The 16,977-nt window shown below is 44.5% G+C and overlaps 1 protein-coding gene across 1 annotated transcript; it reads left to right on the top strand.

Annotated features, from left to right (window-relative positions):
- Positions 1–1,010: 1,010 nt before the first annotated feature.
- KDELR2 (KDEL endoplasmic reticulum protein retention receptor 2) lies at positions 1,011–16,290 on the top strand. Its single transcript, XM_081034989.1, has 5 exons — positions 1,011–1,239; positions 9,433–9,533; positions 12,517–12,675; positions 13,774–14,026; positions 15,987–16,290. The coding sequence occupies exons 1-5, from the start codon at positions 1,149–1,151 to the stop codon at positions 16,019–16,021; spliced, it is 639 nt and encodes a 212-aa protein (XP_080891115.1). The 5' UTR covers positions 1,011–1,148; the 3' UTR covers positions 16,022–16,290.
- Positions 16,291–16,977: the final 687 nt, after the last annotated feature.

Genomic DNA, 16,977 nt, shown 5'->3' with positions numbered 1-16,977 from the left:
AAGCCCAGGTACATACTCCATCCAAGTCCAAGGCTGACCCTGGCTCACTGGAGCAACAACACTGGCCCATCCAGTATCCCCGTACCCAAAAGTGTGCTCCCTAGGCTGCACTCCGCCTGGTGGACCCCCGCGTCCTCCTTCAATCCTTCCTGGGTCTGGCCTGTGTTCATCTCTCTGACCAGCTCCAGGCACCCTCCATGGACAAGTCCTGAGATACGAGTTGGGTGCTTTCAGTGATTCCGCATCTGTGGTAAATGCCCTGATATTTGTATCCAGAACTGATATTGCCCAATATAAAGACAAACAGTAAAGTTCATGATCATAATTAAAAGTTTTTTCTTTACTTAGAATGACATTAAATAGCAAACAGGAAATACACCCAGTCAAGAGAGACTGCAAAACACAGGGAAAAGTGTTATATTTTAGTACCTTTAGCAGGTTTTTTTTCCAGCTCTTGAATCGGAGATCCCACATTTTCATTTGGCACTGGGGTCCGCAAATTATGCTGAGGGTCCTGTTTGTCAGCTTCATTCCATTAGTAATTTCTTGTGATTTATTTTCTCATCCTACAGAATTGTTCACTTTCCTCCTAATTTTGCACTCTTTCTCAAAGAGAGTCCCCAGAATAATAAAATCTTTAGACCTCCGCATAAGCTGTATCCTCCCCAACACCCCCAATACTGACCTCATCTTGGGTGATGCCATTACGGATTAATTCTTCTTGTTCTCGTACACTTTTGCATACAGTAAGCTTGTAGAGCTAAGATTAATGAGAGGCAAAACGTCGCTCACAAGGGAGTGTCATTTCAAAAATTAAAAGAAATCGCTGGCATCCGAGGAGAAGCCGGAAACTCAGCAAGGGGAAGTTGGCGAGGATTCGGGGTGTTCGGGAGGGAACCCAGGAGCTGACAGTCCCCGCGGGTTCTGCGCTCGGCGCGTGCCCTTTAAGAGGCGGGGCCGGGGCGGGGCCTGGAGGCGGCCCGCTCTCCCAGACTGCCTCGCGCGTGCGCCGGCAGTTCGGCCACGTCCCTGGCCACGTCGCGCCCGCTCTCGCCATCTTCGTCGCTTCCTCTCCGGGGCCGCCGCCGCCGCCGCCGCCTCCGCCTGAGCCGCCGAGCGCCGGGGCCACCGCGCCTACCGCCGCCGCCATGAACATCTTCCGGCTGACCGGGGACCTGTCCCACCTGGCGGCCATCGTTATCCTGCTGCTGAAGATCTGGAAGACGCGCTCCTGCGCCGGTGAGCGGCGGGCGAGGCCGGGCAAAGGCTCGTGCGCGGGGCCGGGTCGCCCGGAGGACCCGCCGACCTCGGTGGCCCCACGGCCCGCGGGCCTGCGCTGGCCGGACACACCCCCTCGGCCGGCCTGGCGGGCGGCCGGACCCCAGGGGGCCTGCGACCCCTCGGGTGGGCGCTCAGGCCGGGGCGGGGTTTCGCGGCGCTGGGCCCCGCTCCGCGCTTGGTCCGCTCCGGGACTGGAGCCGTCGGGGCGGAGGAGGCGCCAGCCGGACAGCCCTGGGCCGTGTTCTCCCTGAAAAGTTTGGATGGGGGGGTCCGGCAGGTGCGGGGAGCCTGCGAATCAATGGGACGGGCGGGAGGAGGACGGGCAGGACCGCGGCCGGCTCGGCTTGACGTGGCAGCCAGGCCTGCCCGGGAGGTGGGGCGGGCGCGGGAGAGGTCACCGCTCCTCACCGGCCCCCTGGGGGACTGGCCGCTCGTTTAGGCGGTCAGGTAGGACCCGTCCGTGGAGGTCCGCGGACTCCCCCGCCTCTCGGGTCCAGGGTCACGCCTGCCGCGGGAGGGCATGTGGGGGGTCTCTAAGCGCATTTCTTGGGGACACTCAATGGTACTTTGCGAAACACACTAGTTTGTCAAGCTCCGAGGGCCTCCATCTGATAACGGGTTCTCTTACACTGCGGCGTCCGCGGGGTCCGCCGGCGGCTCCTGTGATTCCTCCCTCCACGTCACCAGCGAGGTGGCGATTCCCTCCTTGAAGGTACCCATTTTATGCCTGCATTATTCTTAACGCTGTGGACTTTTACGTTTTATTAAACCTAAAAGCTTAAGACGGGCGAATTTTTTTAATGACTTCTCGAAATGCAGTGTCTTCCTTATAAACTTATTTTTGGTGCTATGGCCTCAGTGAAATAACTTTTCATCAATTCAACAACTTAATTTTTGCAGAGGCAGTAAGAGATGGCGTCCTAACGGACTTGGGTGGCAGAGATTCCATTTACCCGATTGATTTGTGAAAATTTCCACCTCTAAAGTAACAGCACGTCTTTGATTGCCGTCTTCAGGCCTCACCTCTCTCCCTGGAACGTAGCTGAGATCCAGGAAGTAAGCAAAACCAAAAAAGACCTTTGAGCAACAAAATCGATGTTACAAAGTCCATGTACTGAAACCAGTGTGTCTGACTTGGAGGTGATCTCTCAATTTATATACGGTTCTGAGAGATTTAGTTGTAAGATTTCCAATGACAGCAAAGTAATTGCAGCGATTGTGACAGCTGACGTTTAAGCCCTTGCTAGTACTAAGTAGTGAACTAAGTGCCCTATATGGCTTACCCCATGTAGACGTTAAAATAACTATGAGGTGCTATTGTTCCCATTCTGTGAAGGAGGGAACTGAGTCTAAGGGAGGTTGAGAAAATTAGTGGTAAAGCCAGGACTGAAGTAGAGGCAATCAGTAACGTGCAATCAAGGATTTTGAATAAGTTATCTGTTTTGTCCAAGTAATTTTAGTTTAAATGTTTGACACCAGACCAATTGTTTTGGTCTTTTTTTTATTGCACGCAGAAAATGGTTTTTTTCCTGCTTTACTGAGATATAATTGACATATAACATTGTATTAATTTTAGGTATACAACACAATGATTTGATATATATGTATATAATGCAAAATAATTATCACAATAAGTTAATATCCATCACCACAGATAGTTACAGTTATTTTCTTGTGATGAGAACTTTTAAGATCTATTGTTTTTAAGATCTACTGTCTTAGCAACTTTCAAGTATCCAATACAGTACAGTAGTACCTCGGTTTTCGAATGTCTCCTTTGACAAACTTTGGTTTATGAACGCCGTAAACCTGGAAGTAAATGCTACAGTTTTCGAACACGACTCGGAAATTGAACATGTCACACAGCTTCCGCTGAGTGCAAGATCCTGAGGCCTAGCTGTCGGCTGTTTTCGAACGTTTCAGAGCTCGTGGATTACATTAAAAAACCGAGGTACCGCTGTATTATTAAATGTAGTCAGCGTGCTGTACGTTACTTCCCCAGGACTGACTTACCTGGTTTACCTCCTTCACTCATTATCCCCACTTCCCCCGCACCCAGGAAATACTACTTTTAATCTTTATTTTTGCACCTAAATCTTTGTATGAGTCTCTTCATCTTTTTTCGTGTGTTTCTCAGAATTCCCTCATGTGTCAAGTCATTAAGGTGAACGTGTGTCTAAACTAAGATGTTGGGAAGAAGTTAGTGCAATTCCCCAGATACAGAATTGAGTAATAAGGAGATGATGAGAAAGTTTGCCGTTTAGTTTGTTTGGTTTTTAATAGTCACTATTTTCATTTGGGAGATGTAGGAGCATTTAGAAAAATACAAACATATTTCAGCCAAAATAATAAGGAAGATAAGTAGGTGAGTTAAGTCCATGTGTGTTTGTTAAGTACTCCTACAGTGAGCCTGTAGTTACAGGGCGTTACTAACCTATTGTTATTGTCAGACTTAGGATCATTTTAGTTCTTTAGGGAGACTTTCTGGCCTTTGAAAACTCAAAATCACCAAACCATTTATTCAGAATTAAATGCTAAATTTGACGCGCTGTTTTGTTTTTCCATCCTAAATGATAAAAGTTGTTTAGAGATTTTTGAAAGAGTTAGAATCTGATACGAGTTTCTCAGATAACTGGAATAGGAGACATGTACATCCAGGTTGCGTTTCTTTGAAAATACTGCTATTGGGGTTCCTTTTAGGAATTTGGCACCTGTTTGAACACGCCTGCAGCTAGAGTCATGGGGCTTTTTTCTCTTACGGTAAGGGATGAGGCAGGTTATTGAAGAGGAAGCTAGAGATACTGTTTTCCGGACCGGCTAATTTAAGAATGGTTGCCGTAAAGGACCTGTTTTAAAGTGGGGTGGAGAAGTTGATCTTGGTTTAGCTCTGTATGAATTGGCATTCTCCTGTGTCTGCCATTGTCATTACAGAGGGGTGCCCAAATGAAATGTAAGTTTCTCATATTCCTGAACAATCATTGCAACTGGATGCACAGTATGCTCAAGTTACCACTTTATTCTTGTCCGGGACGCTGACCTGGATAGCCTTGGGAGAACAGCCTGGCTTTGTAGGTGAAGAATTTCCTGTCTGTATCTTCCTGAAGGCTGCTGGTTATTCATAGGGCTGTGTGTACTGTGCTTAAATTATTGGTGGAATCCTGAGAGCCGCAAGGCCCAGCCAGCCATCCTCCCCTAGACTCCCCGCTCCCTGCACCTACCTATTGCTTACATTGTTGTTAGCTGTTGGTAAATAGGCTGTAGTCTTTTCACCCTACCAAACATGACAGGAATGTACCAGTGTCTCTGCATTTCTCAGAATTGGGCAGTTTATATTTTTGAAGTAAATGGAAAACACCTCATCTTTTACTGTTGCCATTGAGTACTTCAGGAAGTGTTTGCATCACATTCCCAGCTCCTTCTTTTTTTTTTTTTTAAGATTTTATTGGGGAAGGGGCACAGGACTTTATTGGGGAACACTGTGTACTTCCAGGACTTGTTTCCAAGTCAAGTTGTTGTCCTTTCAGTCTTAATTGTGGAGGGCGCAGCTCAGCTCCAGGTCCAGCCGCCGTTGCTAGTTGCAGGGAGTTGAACCGGCAACCTTGTGGTTGAGAGCCTGTGCTCCATCCAACCAACTGAGCCATCTGGGAGCTCAGCGGCAGCTCAGCTCAAGGTGCTGTGTTCAATCTTAGATGCAGGGGGTGCTGCCCACCATCCCTTGTGGGACTCGAGGAGTTGAACTGGCAGCCTTGTGGTTGAGAGCCCACTGGCCCATGTGGGAATCGAACCGGCAGCCTTTGGAGTTAGGAGCGCGGAGCTCCAACAGCCTGAGCCACTGGGCTGGCCCCCTACCTCCTTCTTTGTAGCAGATGTTACCTGTTTTTTGAATGCCAATCTCTTGAATAATCGTTGTTCTCAAACATTTATTGACCACCCACTATGTGCAAGGCACTGGGGACACAATTCAGAGCAGCAACTTGCAGCTATAAAAGTTTCTGCACTCAAGAAAGCTGCAATTTAGTTAAAATGGTAATACGTAAAAAGATTAAAATATAGGGTATTAATCCTATGACTGTGAAGTGGCAGGCAGGATTCCAGGAAAGGCTCCATGACTTCCCAACAAGCGGTGTGTAAGACCCTGTGAAGAGAGGTGTAAGACTTTGCTGGTGTACGTTCAAACCATGGTCCTGGATGGGACCAGGGAAGCTGGTGGGAAACACGGTGATACGTCTCCCCAAGTTCACTTACTAATTTGGAATATCAAAAGTAAAAGACAATAAACTGGGAGAAATAATCTGCAGTATATGTCAGTGACAAAGGGTTAATATCCATAATAAAATACTCCTACAAAAATAAAAAGGATAAGGTTGGCAGTTCACAGAAGAATAACAGAAGGCCAGTGAAGCGTGAAAGAATGCCCAGCCTCACTAGTAGTTAGGCACTTGGATATTGGAATAGAATGCATATCATCATTTGCCCGCTGGGGTGGGGGTGGGGGGGACGGGCGTAAGAGGTTTACAACATCTAATGTAGGCAGGCTGTGAAATAAAGAGCATTCTCATCTGGTGTTAGTGAATATGTAAATTGGTACAGCCTTTCTAGCAGAAATTGGACAATGTATTCTACCAAAAGTTTTATACATTTTATCCCAGCAATTCTAGGGAGTCTGAACAACAAAAATTGTAAAATGTGTGAATAAACTTTATATAAAGATGTTCATTGTACCTAAATGAGTATTAAACACTGTTTATAGATGAAAGGGTGTTAATGCAGTAATTGTAAGAACGAAAATTGTGAACAACCCAAATGTCCGTTAATGGAGTGATCACACAAATGTTGCTGTATTCACACCGTGGGACACCATACAGCCATTAGAAAGAATGAGTAGAAAGGGGGCTTAAAAAAGACCTGGAACGTTGCACTTAAAATAGAGGTGGGAAGGGTGTTAAAAAAGGTCCTTTTGCCTTTTATTCCATATATTTTAGCTCAATGGAATTTTTGATAAAAATAGCATGGATTTCTTTGAAAACAAGAAAAATGTCAAAACAGTACATAGTAAGAGCTGTCATTTATCAAGCATTTACAGTGGGGCAGGTATAATATAAAGCACTTTCTCCAACAGTCCTACACAGTTGGCATAATTTGTCCCCATTTGACAGATGCAGGAAGTGAGGTTTGGGTGGGCGACAGGTATATAATGGGCCCAGGCTTACCCTGTGCATTCAGGGGCTGAACTTGAACTCAGACCCTCTCTCCCTGAGTCACAAGAGCCATGGAGTGAGTCTGTTCCTGACGGTTGGACTGCTGCTTCCAGGGAAAGTTGACGTCTTTAGGAGAGTATCCGATCCTTTGAGACAATAGTTGGAGCACGGTGCCCAGGACCGCTGTTAAATGCTGCTGTCCGGATTATCCTCATGGTGTGACCTACACGGCTTGGTTGCATCTTAGCAGTTAGCAGGACAAAAGTCATTCCTGGAAAGCTTTCCTGTTTGGTTGAGGGCTCTGTTCTATAAATCAGTGGGAATATAAGAAATGCAACTTTAACCTACAGCATAATTTAAAGTAACACAGTGGAGTATATAGTCGTGGGCTTTTATGAAACTTAACTTGGTCCAATGGGAAAAGAGAAGAATGGTGTTAAGTTTAATGACTGATTTTCATTTTATAAGTTATACTTCTTAATTTGGATATTCAGCGCATTTGGTATTAGGATGGCTGTTACAGAAGCGGTTAGAGCGAGTATTCTTGAGAGCTTGTCACCTGATAGCCTTCACATACTCTGGTCTCAAAACGGAGAGAAAATGGTGATAGGAGCCCCTGTGATAGGAGTCCCTCTGGTATCTGAGCAGTTATTTTCCCCCCCAGAAGATTTCCTGCCTCTGGCCCTTCTCTGTCTTCAGCTGGGATCCCTGCCTTCCTGTGAGGACAGGACAGTTTTTTTGTTTTGAAGGAAAAAGCTGCTACTTGCTAATCAGGATCCCAGGCCAGGAAGAATAGGGTAGAACTGTGTAAGCGTCCTCAGATTTCTGCCATGGCATTTCCTGCGTGGATTCTGCACCACGGGACAAGCTCCAGGCCACATGCTGCCTGTCCCTCTCTCCTGCGCCATGGTCTGCTCAGGGGGCTCCCCTACCCTCTGACTGGCAGTAAATTAGGTCAGAGCCCAGAGGACATTGCCTTTTTACAGTCAGAGACACAGTATGACTTTGAAACTCTTTGGAAGTATTCCCAAAATACCACAAAATGAGAATTTACCCCATGACGTGAAAATAAAAAGAATTCCATTTTGTTTTGTCCATTTGTTCATCCACTCAGCAATATCTCCTTAGCCCTGCTGTGTGTAGGCCCAGTGCTCAGCACATAATACCACATGGAATAAGGCAGGACCCTGGCCTTTGGGGATCTCTCTGTCTGGTGGGGGTGAGGAGGGGGACAAGCAACCAGGTAATCACAGTGTATTTTATAAGTGCTATAATGTAATAGGAGCTAGGGCAGCAGCTGGAAAGAAGCAGTTCCCATTTGTTGAATGAATAAACAGCATTGAGGGATGGCATCTTCAAAGATGACTTCCCCATAGGAAGTGACGTGTGAGTTGGGTTGCAAAGGGGAATAGTCCCTGATTGTTAATATAGGAATGCTAAAAAGGACAACATTTCAAATCTGCTTGGCTTCCAAGTTTCCATTAGAATAAACCCTTTACAACAAACTTTGCCCATATGTATCCTATAATTTTTTATTTAAAATATTGGAAAGAACCATACAGGAAATTAACTGGAAATTTATCTCAAGGCTCCAACAAACATCAAATATGAAGTGCGTGCTCCCTGTTCTCCCCCATCTTGTCTTCTCTCTCAGGGTCTCTGTCGACGGCAGTCTCTTGTTTCTCCTTTGGAACGTTGACCTTTGATAGGAAAATAAAGTTCTTCATTACTGGGGAAAAACTAAAAGGAGCAGACTTACTGTCTGTAGCTCTACCTTTAATCCTTGAAATTGGTTACTGTTGATGGATCCAGAAAGGGAAGAAGAGGAGACTCATCTTTTTCTTCAATTTCTACTTGGGTGTTGTTGTAAATAGGCTGGAACTGCAATTATTCAAACACTGCAAGTAACCTTCTTAAATCCAAGCCTATAGTTTCACCATGCTGCAAAACTGTTTTGTAAAATATGTTTTTTAATGTGATTTTTACATTCTGTAGTATTGCTAATAATTTGGGTGCAGTGACATTTCTGCTAAATACATGCTCAATGGTGTGAGGTTTGCCATGTAGATGAGGGTGGGTGGGTTCTGGTATCTAGTTAAGATTCAGTTTCCTTGATGAATTCACTCAACCACCAACATCTGAAACCCTTAGTTCACGTCCTTTGTCACATAAATATTGGGCCAAATACAAATATCAGAAAAGCCCGGTGCACGCTACGTGACCTTCCAGATATCGCCAGCTCAGTCTGGATGTGCCATAACAGTTGCTCTGGAGGTAGAAACAGTTTTAAGGTGTTAAAAAAAAAAAAAAAAAAGACTGCTGCTTTTTAAGACTAGCTGTAGCAAGAGGTCCCCACCCTGTTATGTGAGTATGAGGTTGGTTGTGTGATGAATCTAAGCAATGGAATTTTAAAAAATTTTAACATGTCCAAGTAAATGCTGCACTCTCAAACGAAGCCACCTTGGGAGGCCATACCACTATTCAGTTGATGCCCAGAGTCTTATCTGAAGCAGAGTTCCTCATCTCCTCACCGGTTAGATTCCAGCTCCGTCCTTGAAAGATTGGTCACCATAAGATACTGTTTTAAAATGGAAAGAACGGTGCTAAAGATAGCAGACAAGTTACAACACTAAATGATAGCAGAAGTTTTGAAATAAACTTGTTCCTACCTAATGTGACTTCCTTGAACAACGCACCGCCTGGTATATTGGCCCTGGCATAACCAAGTCACTTCCTTGTAGTTAACCCCATCATAGTAAGAAACCTCCCCAAAGGAGCGTGTTCAGGGATGCAAGGGGAGGAACAACTAAAACCACTCATTTATTTAGTCATTTCACACATCAGCGTTTGACCCCTGGTGTCCACTTTCCAGACCTGCACTTCCTGCAGGGTTGTCTACAAGAATCATAAAGCTCTTCCAGGCTTTTCTAATACTGTCCTTTTGTTTCTGTAGGTATTTCTGGAAAAAGCCAGCTTCTCTTTGCACTGGTCTTCACAACTCGTTACCTGGATCTTTTTACGTCCTTTATTTCATTATATAATACGTCTATGAAGGTATGGTATAGCATCCAATGGAATGTATTGCATCCATAAGACACAGACCTATAGAAACTTAACCATTAAGCATATTTTTTCAGTTTCAAAGCAGTATTTAATTAAAGTGCTTTGCACTTAGAAATTTTTTAATCTTAAGTTCCTTGAGCATGATAAACTTCTAAGGCTCTTGATAAGAAAGAGGGGAAACTATTATGTTTTCAAGCAGTGGGAAATTACAGATTCTCCAGGAAACCCAGCAGGTTCGTTCAGAAAGAGGAATGAAAGCCAGGGCTGGACTCTGTGCAGGCATCTACTTTTTTCCCCCTAGTAAGTTCATGTTTCTTAAACTTCCTGTGTGTGTGCCATCTTTATTACTTTTGCCATGCTTAAATGACATCTGTACCATAATTTATTAAATACGTTTCTTAAACCTTTTAATTTGTCCTAAACATTAGTATCCATGGTACCTTTGGTGTCCTTACATTTTTCCTGATCCACATGAAAGCAAATGTATAACTGTTAAAATACAGAATGTGTGCCTACACCTGATATCTTGTATAGCACTGCCGGTACACGCTGCACACTCATTCTTTCACACAATGCTGGACATGTACTTACCGAACACTCACAGGACCTGGCACTTGCCTAGCACTGGGGGCAGGGCAGAAACAAGCAGAAGTCATGGTCTGGTGGGGGGAGTACCAGTCATCCCAGTAAAAGTGAACGGCTGCAGTTTATGATAGGTGCTATGAAGGAAAAGTATGGCGGCTCTCAGGATGTAGATTAGGAGTCTGATTTCATTCATTCATTCATTCATTCATTCTTCAAAGGCTTGGTGAGCACTTGTGTGCCGGGCACTGTTGTACGCACTTGGTTATTGGCACACCCAAGGAAGTGAGGTTTAAGCTGAAGCCTATTGGTGTGCCATGGAAAACAATTCCCCAACACTGTGTTCCCAAGCATTTTCATAAGCACAGGTCAGAGTGGCAAAACATTTGAGTCTGTAGTCTTTCCTAAAAAAGCAAATTTGAGCTACCTATGATCATTCCATTCTTCATTACTAAGTGATGGGAGCCTAGTAATCAGGAAATCAGCTTACTTGAAAAATGCCCAGGTCCCTGCTTATCCCAGCAGGTATTAGAAGCCCCTCAGGATACCTAGCTTTCAGAGGAATACTGCTTGCTTGGTTCTAGTTTCCAAGCATGTCCTGCAAATCAGGTAAAGAGTCAAGTTTTGTGTGTTCATACCGTGTTTCCCCGAAAATAAGACCTAACTGGAAAATAAGGGCTAGCATGATTTTTCAGGATGATATCCCCTGAACATAAGCCCTAATGCATCTTTTGGAGCAAAAATATAAGACCCGGTCTTATTTTTGGGGAAACACGGTAGCTTTGTACTTTAAATGCCAAGCACTGATGAGAGGAGAAAAGCGGCTGCTTTTCCCAGGGGCTGCTAGGGCCTTGATGGACATAATGGCTGGGCTGTAGGCTGGGTGCTAGGGAGGGAACCCCAGCCCACGTGTCTCAGGCGGATGTTCTGCTGGTGGGGACTCTACACAGGTTGTGTTTATACATGCAGATTATACGTTAATTTATTCATATGCACGTATACATAGGTTTGGGTATGGATAGAACCCCTGTAACAGTATAAGATACTCATCTTCCTTGATTTTTTGGGAGGATGGGTATGACTAACAATTTTAATACCTTGTTGACTATTTATTTTCTTTTTAAGCATATGAGGGCTTGGTGATTGCTTTCACTTTCCTATTTATTCAATGGCCCAAATGCTGCCCCTCGTTAAGTTTTGCATGGTGGTTTTCCTAAGCAGCAGTACCAGGCAGTGTACCCACAGGATCCCAGTTCTCTCTATTCATAGGCTAAACCTGCTCTTTGGTTCTTGGGCTTAAAATTCTGCAGTCTGAAAACTGGTGTAATTTCAGAATATCCGACTTTTGTTTTGGGTTGGGTGAATATATGGTGTTTGACTTTTGAATGTGCAGGAACATAAAATGTGATTGGGAGCCCTTCAGCAGCTAGACGGCAGTGCAGCTGGAATCGCTCCCTCATAGGCAGCAATGTTTTACAAATTGTCACTTAGTTTTGGTTTTACTTTTGTTTTGTAACCAGACAAAATTTAAAGCAACAATTTGAATGTTCAGTGTTAAAGTAACACAGTTTAAGTAAAAAACCATCATCGTAAAGTTTAACATGAATTACATTGTTTATCTTACCTTTAGAAAAGGACTAGCTAAGAAATAGATGCTGGAGGGAAGTGAATTGGTTTTGAACTGCATTGAACTTCGCATTCATTTTTTTTCTTAAGCTACATTCTAATAATTTAAAATGGGATTAAAAATACATTCTTTGGCAGTTTCTTATAAACTTATACTTAACATATGATTCAGCAATCCTACTGCCAAGAGAAATGAAAAATTATGTTCATACAAAAGCCTGTACACAAATGTTCATAGCAGCTTTATCCACCATCCGCCAAGCTGGAAACAACCCACCTGCCCTTCACAGGTGAGTGGATGAACAAACTGTGGTACATCCATGCCGGGGACTGCTGCTGCGCAGTAGAAAGGAGGTTACTGTCTTATTAATACTTGCGACAGCATGGTGGGATCTCAAATACATTACGCTACTTGAAAGAAGCTGGTCTTAAAGGTGACATACTGTATAATTCTATTTATGTAGCATTCTAGAAAAGGCACGACTGCAGGGGCCGAGGACAGATCAGCGATTGCCAGAGGTTAGGCTTGGGGGAGGCTTGACTGCAGAGGGGCAGCAAGAGGAATTTTTTGCGGGGTGATAGCACCGATCTGTGCCTTGATTGTGGTGGTGGTTATGTGACTCATAGAACTGTGTACCCCTCAAAAGTGAATTTTACTATATTGAAATTTTACATTTAAAAAATGTATATGGATGATGTAGAAAGCCCAGGGAGTTGGAACGATGATAAGGTATGGGTAACCTGATGGTTTTTCTTTTGTTTGTAGCTAATCTACATCGCCTGCTCCTATGCCACGGTGTACCTGATCTACATGAAATTTAAGGCAACTTACGATGGAAATCACGATACCTTCCGAGTGGAGTTTCTTGTGGTCCCTGTGGGAGGCCTCTCGTTTCTAGTCAACCATGATTTCTCTCCTCTCGAGGTTAGTTAAGAGATTATTTAGTGGTGCGGTCTGGTTCCCTAGGGAAATAGGCCTGTTTGCAGTGGGGTTCTGTGTTTTTTTTGGTTTGGCAAACTTCTGGTGCAACATACACTATTTGGTGTATTAATAAATACATCGTGGACAGGAATTAAGCCTCCAGGGATTTGGGTGTCTGACGACAGATTATTACCTGACTCCTCTAGAATATAAACTTGGCTTCTCTGCCTGTTCAAGTGTTTGATGAACATGACCTCCCCGCTCTAACCCAACTTTTGCTGCTGCTTCATGTATGGGGGTGGCACATTAACACTGTGACGGCCCTAAGCAGTGCTGCTCCACTCCTCAGCTTTAGAAAACGTGGTTGGCGTGGCGCCCCTGGCACTGTGCAGGCCCATGGCTGCTCCTAAGTGCTTCGTCCTTCCCTTGGCATTCTGGGGTTGGTTACATCATCGCACCACCCTTGGTCGTCTGATGGGTGCCGGGAGTGTCTGAACTTTTAAAACCCTCCAAGGGACTGCTCACGAGTCCTTCTGTTGTCAGCCTGAAAAAAGTGCCACGTTGGACAGAGAGTTTGCATAATTACAGCTCTGATTTCTTAGCCCTTTGATTTAACCACACCCAAAGAGCCTAAAGAATAAGAAAAATAGAATATTTGGATGGTCTGGAAAGACCAGCTGGTGAGGAAAAATAGCAGTGAGCAAGTTTAAGGAGTCTGGTTATCAGTGTGGCCACCCTGAAGAAAGCAGAGCTGGTTTGGGACCCCAGATTTGGAGTGGGACAGGCTGATTCAGGAGAAACGTTATATATGTAGATTCTCAGAGAATTATACAGGGAAGAACATGACGTTGGGCAGACAAGGTAAGGGAAGTTCCCAGGCAAAGGTAGGTATCCATGTGATCTGGCTGGTCACTGGGAGCGTCTGTGCCTCTGAAATGCAGCTCAGGTTTCTGTGGTTTATGAACTTGCTGAGCTCCTCTGTCCTGGGCTCTCTGCCCAGACTCCCCACTTTTTGTGCTGCTCCACAGTAAAGCAAGAGTATTCCCTGTGAACCCCTGGCGGGCACTGGCTGCTGACCAAAACCTGTGGTTTCACTCACAGATTTTGTGGACCTTCTCCATCTACCTGGAGTCGGTGGCCATCCTGCCGCAGCTGTTCATGATCAGCAAGACCGGGGAGGCGGAAACCATCACCACCCACTACCTGTTCTTCCTGGGCCTCTACCGGGCGCTCTATCTAGTCAACTGGATCTGGCGCTTCTACTTTGAGGGCTTCTTTGACCTCATTGCTGTGGTGGCCGGCGTTGTCCAGACCATCCTCTACTGCGACTTCTTCTACTTGTACATCACTAAAGGTATGTCGTCTGCGTCCTGCCTGCTTTGTGCCCTCAGCGTGTGCCCAGCACGCTGCCAGGCTAGCACTGGCTTTCTGAAGCAGAACTGGCTGCAGACAAATTTTATTTATTTATTTTTTTTATTGGGGAATATTGGGGAACAGTGTGTTTCTCCAGGGCCCATCAGCTCCAAGTCGTTGTCCTTCAATCTAGTTGTGGAGGGCGCAGCTCAGCTCCAAGTCCAGTCACTGTTTTCAATCTTTAGTTGCAGGGGGTGCAGCCCACCATCCCATGCGGGAATTGAATCAGTAACCTTGTTGTTGAGAGCTCGCACTCTAACCAGTGGAACCATCCGGACGCCCCTCCGGTAGCTCAGTGGCAGCTCGTTGTCTTCACTCTAGTTGTGGAGGGCGCAGCTCACTGGCCCATGTGGGAATCGAACCGGCAACCCTGTTGTTCAGAGCTCGCGCTCTAACCAACAGAGCCATCTCACCGCCCCCAGAAAAACATTTTAACAACTATCAAATTAAATTCTGAATCAGGTTTTTAGTCTTTTGTCTCTTGCTATAGTTTTACTGTTTTCATTTTGAAAAATTGCATCAGAACTCATAATTCTGAAAACTATCACTTGAAATCTTACCACTCAACGGTCATTAATTATTGCTAATGAAATTTCAATAAATGTAATTCCAGATATCTCTCTGTGCATACAAATACATGATGTAAACTACAAATGGGATTCCATAATCGGCTGTGTTCCTGGCTCACATGTTTTCATGTCAGTAAATTGAAATCTACGTGACTTTCAATAGGCATAGTGTTTCATTGTGTCTATTACCAAAATATACTTACTCAGCCCCTGTTCACGGGTATTCAGACTGTTACTTCTATTTTGCTGCCTATGTGGCTGCTATGAAAAGCCAATGCTTAAGTCAGAATTCTTGTAATGAACATTTTTGCATTTATGTGAATATAGGACATGTGAACTTCATAAAAATCTGGTGAAAGCTATGGTCCTTGCCCCCCCAAAATCATATTTATGTATTTGCACACAAATTTAGGCATATAGGGCTGACCTGTGGCTCAGGTGGTTGGAGCGCTGTGCTCCTAACGCCGAAGTCTGGGGTTGGATTCCCACGTGGGCCAGCGAGCCGCACCCTCTACAGCTAAGATTGTGAACAACGGCTCTCCGTGGAGCTGGGCTGCCGTGAGCAGCCGGAGGTTGGCGTGAGCTGCGGTGAGCTGCATTGGGCTGCTGTAGGCTACTGTGTGCTGCCATGAGTGGCCGGCGGCCAGCGAGAGCTGCCGTGAGCTGCTGTGAGTGGCTGACCGACAGCCTCAGCAGAGGGAGCGCAAGGCTCCTAAGACCAGCATGGGCCAGGGAGCTGTGTCCTACACGACTAGACTGAGAAACAACGGCTTGAACTGGAGTGGGGAGGGGGCAGGCAGGAGAAAGGGGGGAAAAATTAGGCATATAGTTTTAGGGGATTCAGAAGCCCGTGAACACAAACCACAGACCCTTGCTATACAGTAAAATTCCTAATGGTGGAATTGCTAAATACAAAGGCTTATGAATATTACCTCTTTTTTAACATCCAATTTTATAGACCTCTGTACACAGTAACAGTTACATTTTAACATATGTTGATTAGGGGAGAAAGTCATGATTTAAAAAGCTGCTATTAATTTAGTGACAATTTCAATCAAATTTGTGTTTCTTAAATATAATTGCTATGGCATCCGGGTGCATGAAGAAAATTCCAGTATATGTGTGCATGACATTTTCATAGTGAAGAGGGCTTTGTTTATTGACATCAGAATCAAATGGCTGTTGGTTGCCAAAAGTGTATTTCCTCGAACATGACTATGTAGTATCTCATCTGACTATGAGTGTGACAGATGTGTAGGATTGGGAAGAAGGAAACTAAGCTTGTCAATATCAGTCACCTTTTGTTTTCTCTTCCTCTCTTTCACATTCTAGTACTCAAGGGAAAGAAGCTCAGTCTGCCAGCGTAAGTGCCAAAGACCATCAGTGGCATCTGTCCTTCAGGGTGCTCGGACAGAATTCCTACCAGCACAGGCACAAGATGCTTGATAGGGGACATCAGAAACTTAACTCTAATGTTGCGGAAGGTCATCAGAGGCTCTTTAAGAACACAGAGGAAAAGAACCAGGAGGTTTCTGTTTAATGCATCTTGCCTTATCTTTTTTTATTACTATGTACAAAGATTTTTTTACACAAAAAAACTTAATGCTGTATTAATAAATTCAGTGTGTAGCTTCAATTGGGGTAATTCCAAAAGTGAAGATTTTGTGAGAAATAGTGCAAACCTTTTTTTTTTTTTTTAAATTCTTTGAAATTGTTGATTCTTTGTGTCTGCAATGAAATTATACTCTTTGACAGTTGGTAGATTACACATTCTTCTATCTATCAAACTTGCATTCCACTATATTTATTTTATTTTTATTTTTATTTTTTGCCAAAAGATGAGTCATACTTGTTTGAAATCTGAGACACTATGTTCAATTTGGTATATCTGTTCAAATTTCTTCCCACCTGATGTGGAAATCCTTCCTTGGACATCACAACACTACATTTAAGGTTGGTAAGAATGACATGCAAGTCTTATGGTTTTCATTACCAAAAATTTTAAGATTCTGAATGTAGATGGAGTCTCCTTTGAGAGTCACCAAAGGTGCCTGCCCTGCTCCCCTGCTAAGAAACGCCAGTTTGAGAGTGTCCCAAGGGTGTCAAAGAATTCGGTGGGCAGGGGGTTCCGGGCTGCTTGCCATCTGAGTGGGGGATGCAAAGGCCGTTCCTGATTATTTTGGATCTAGGACTCTACTCCTCTGAGGAATAGAACACAAGTAGTTACCTATCACTTTCGTTTATAGTTCCAAAAGATTACTACAACCATGTTCATGCTGAGATTCATACGGTTGTTCATACCACTTTTGGATAGTAAAATGAT

Source organism: Rhinolophus hipposideros (genome assembly GCF_964194185.1).
Source record: "Rhinolophus hipposideros genome assembly, chromosome: 23".
Taxonomy (NCBI): Eukaryota; Metazoa; Chordata; class Mammalia; order Chiroptera; family Rhinolophidae; genus Rhinolophus; species Rhinolophus hipposideros.
The sequence above is the reverse complement of the archived record's forward strand: the minus strand, read 5'-3'. Positions and strand labels throughout refer to the sequence as shown.

Coding starts and splice junctions, on each gene's coding strand:
- KDELR2 (XM_081034989.1), top strand. CDS start 1,149: ATGAACATCTTCCGGCTGACCGGGGACCTGTCCCACCTGGCGGCCATC. Junction 9,534..12,516: donor TATATAATACGTCTATGAAG/GTATGGTATAGC, acceptor TTTTGTTTGTAG/CTAATCTACATCGCCTGCTC. Junction 12,676..13,773: donor ATGATTTCTCTCCTCTCGAG/GTTAGTTAAGAG, acceptor TTTCACTCACAG/ATTTTGTGGACCTTCTCCAT.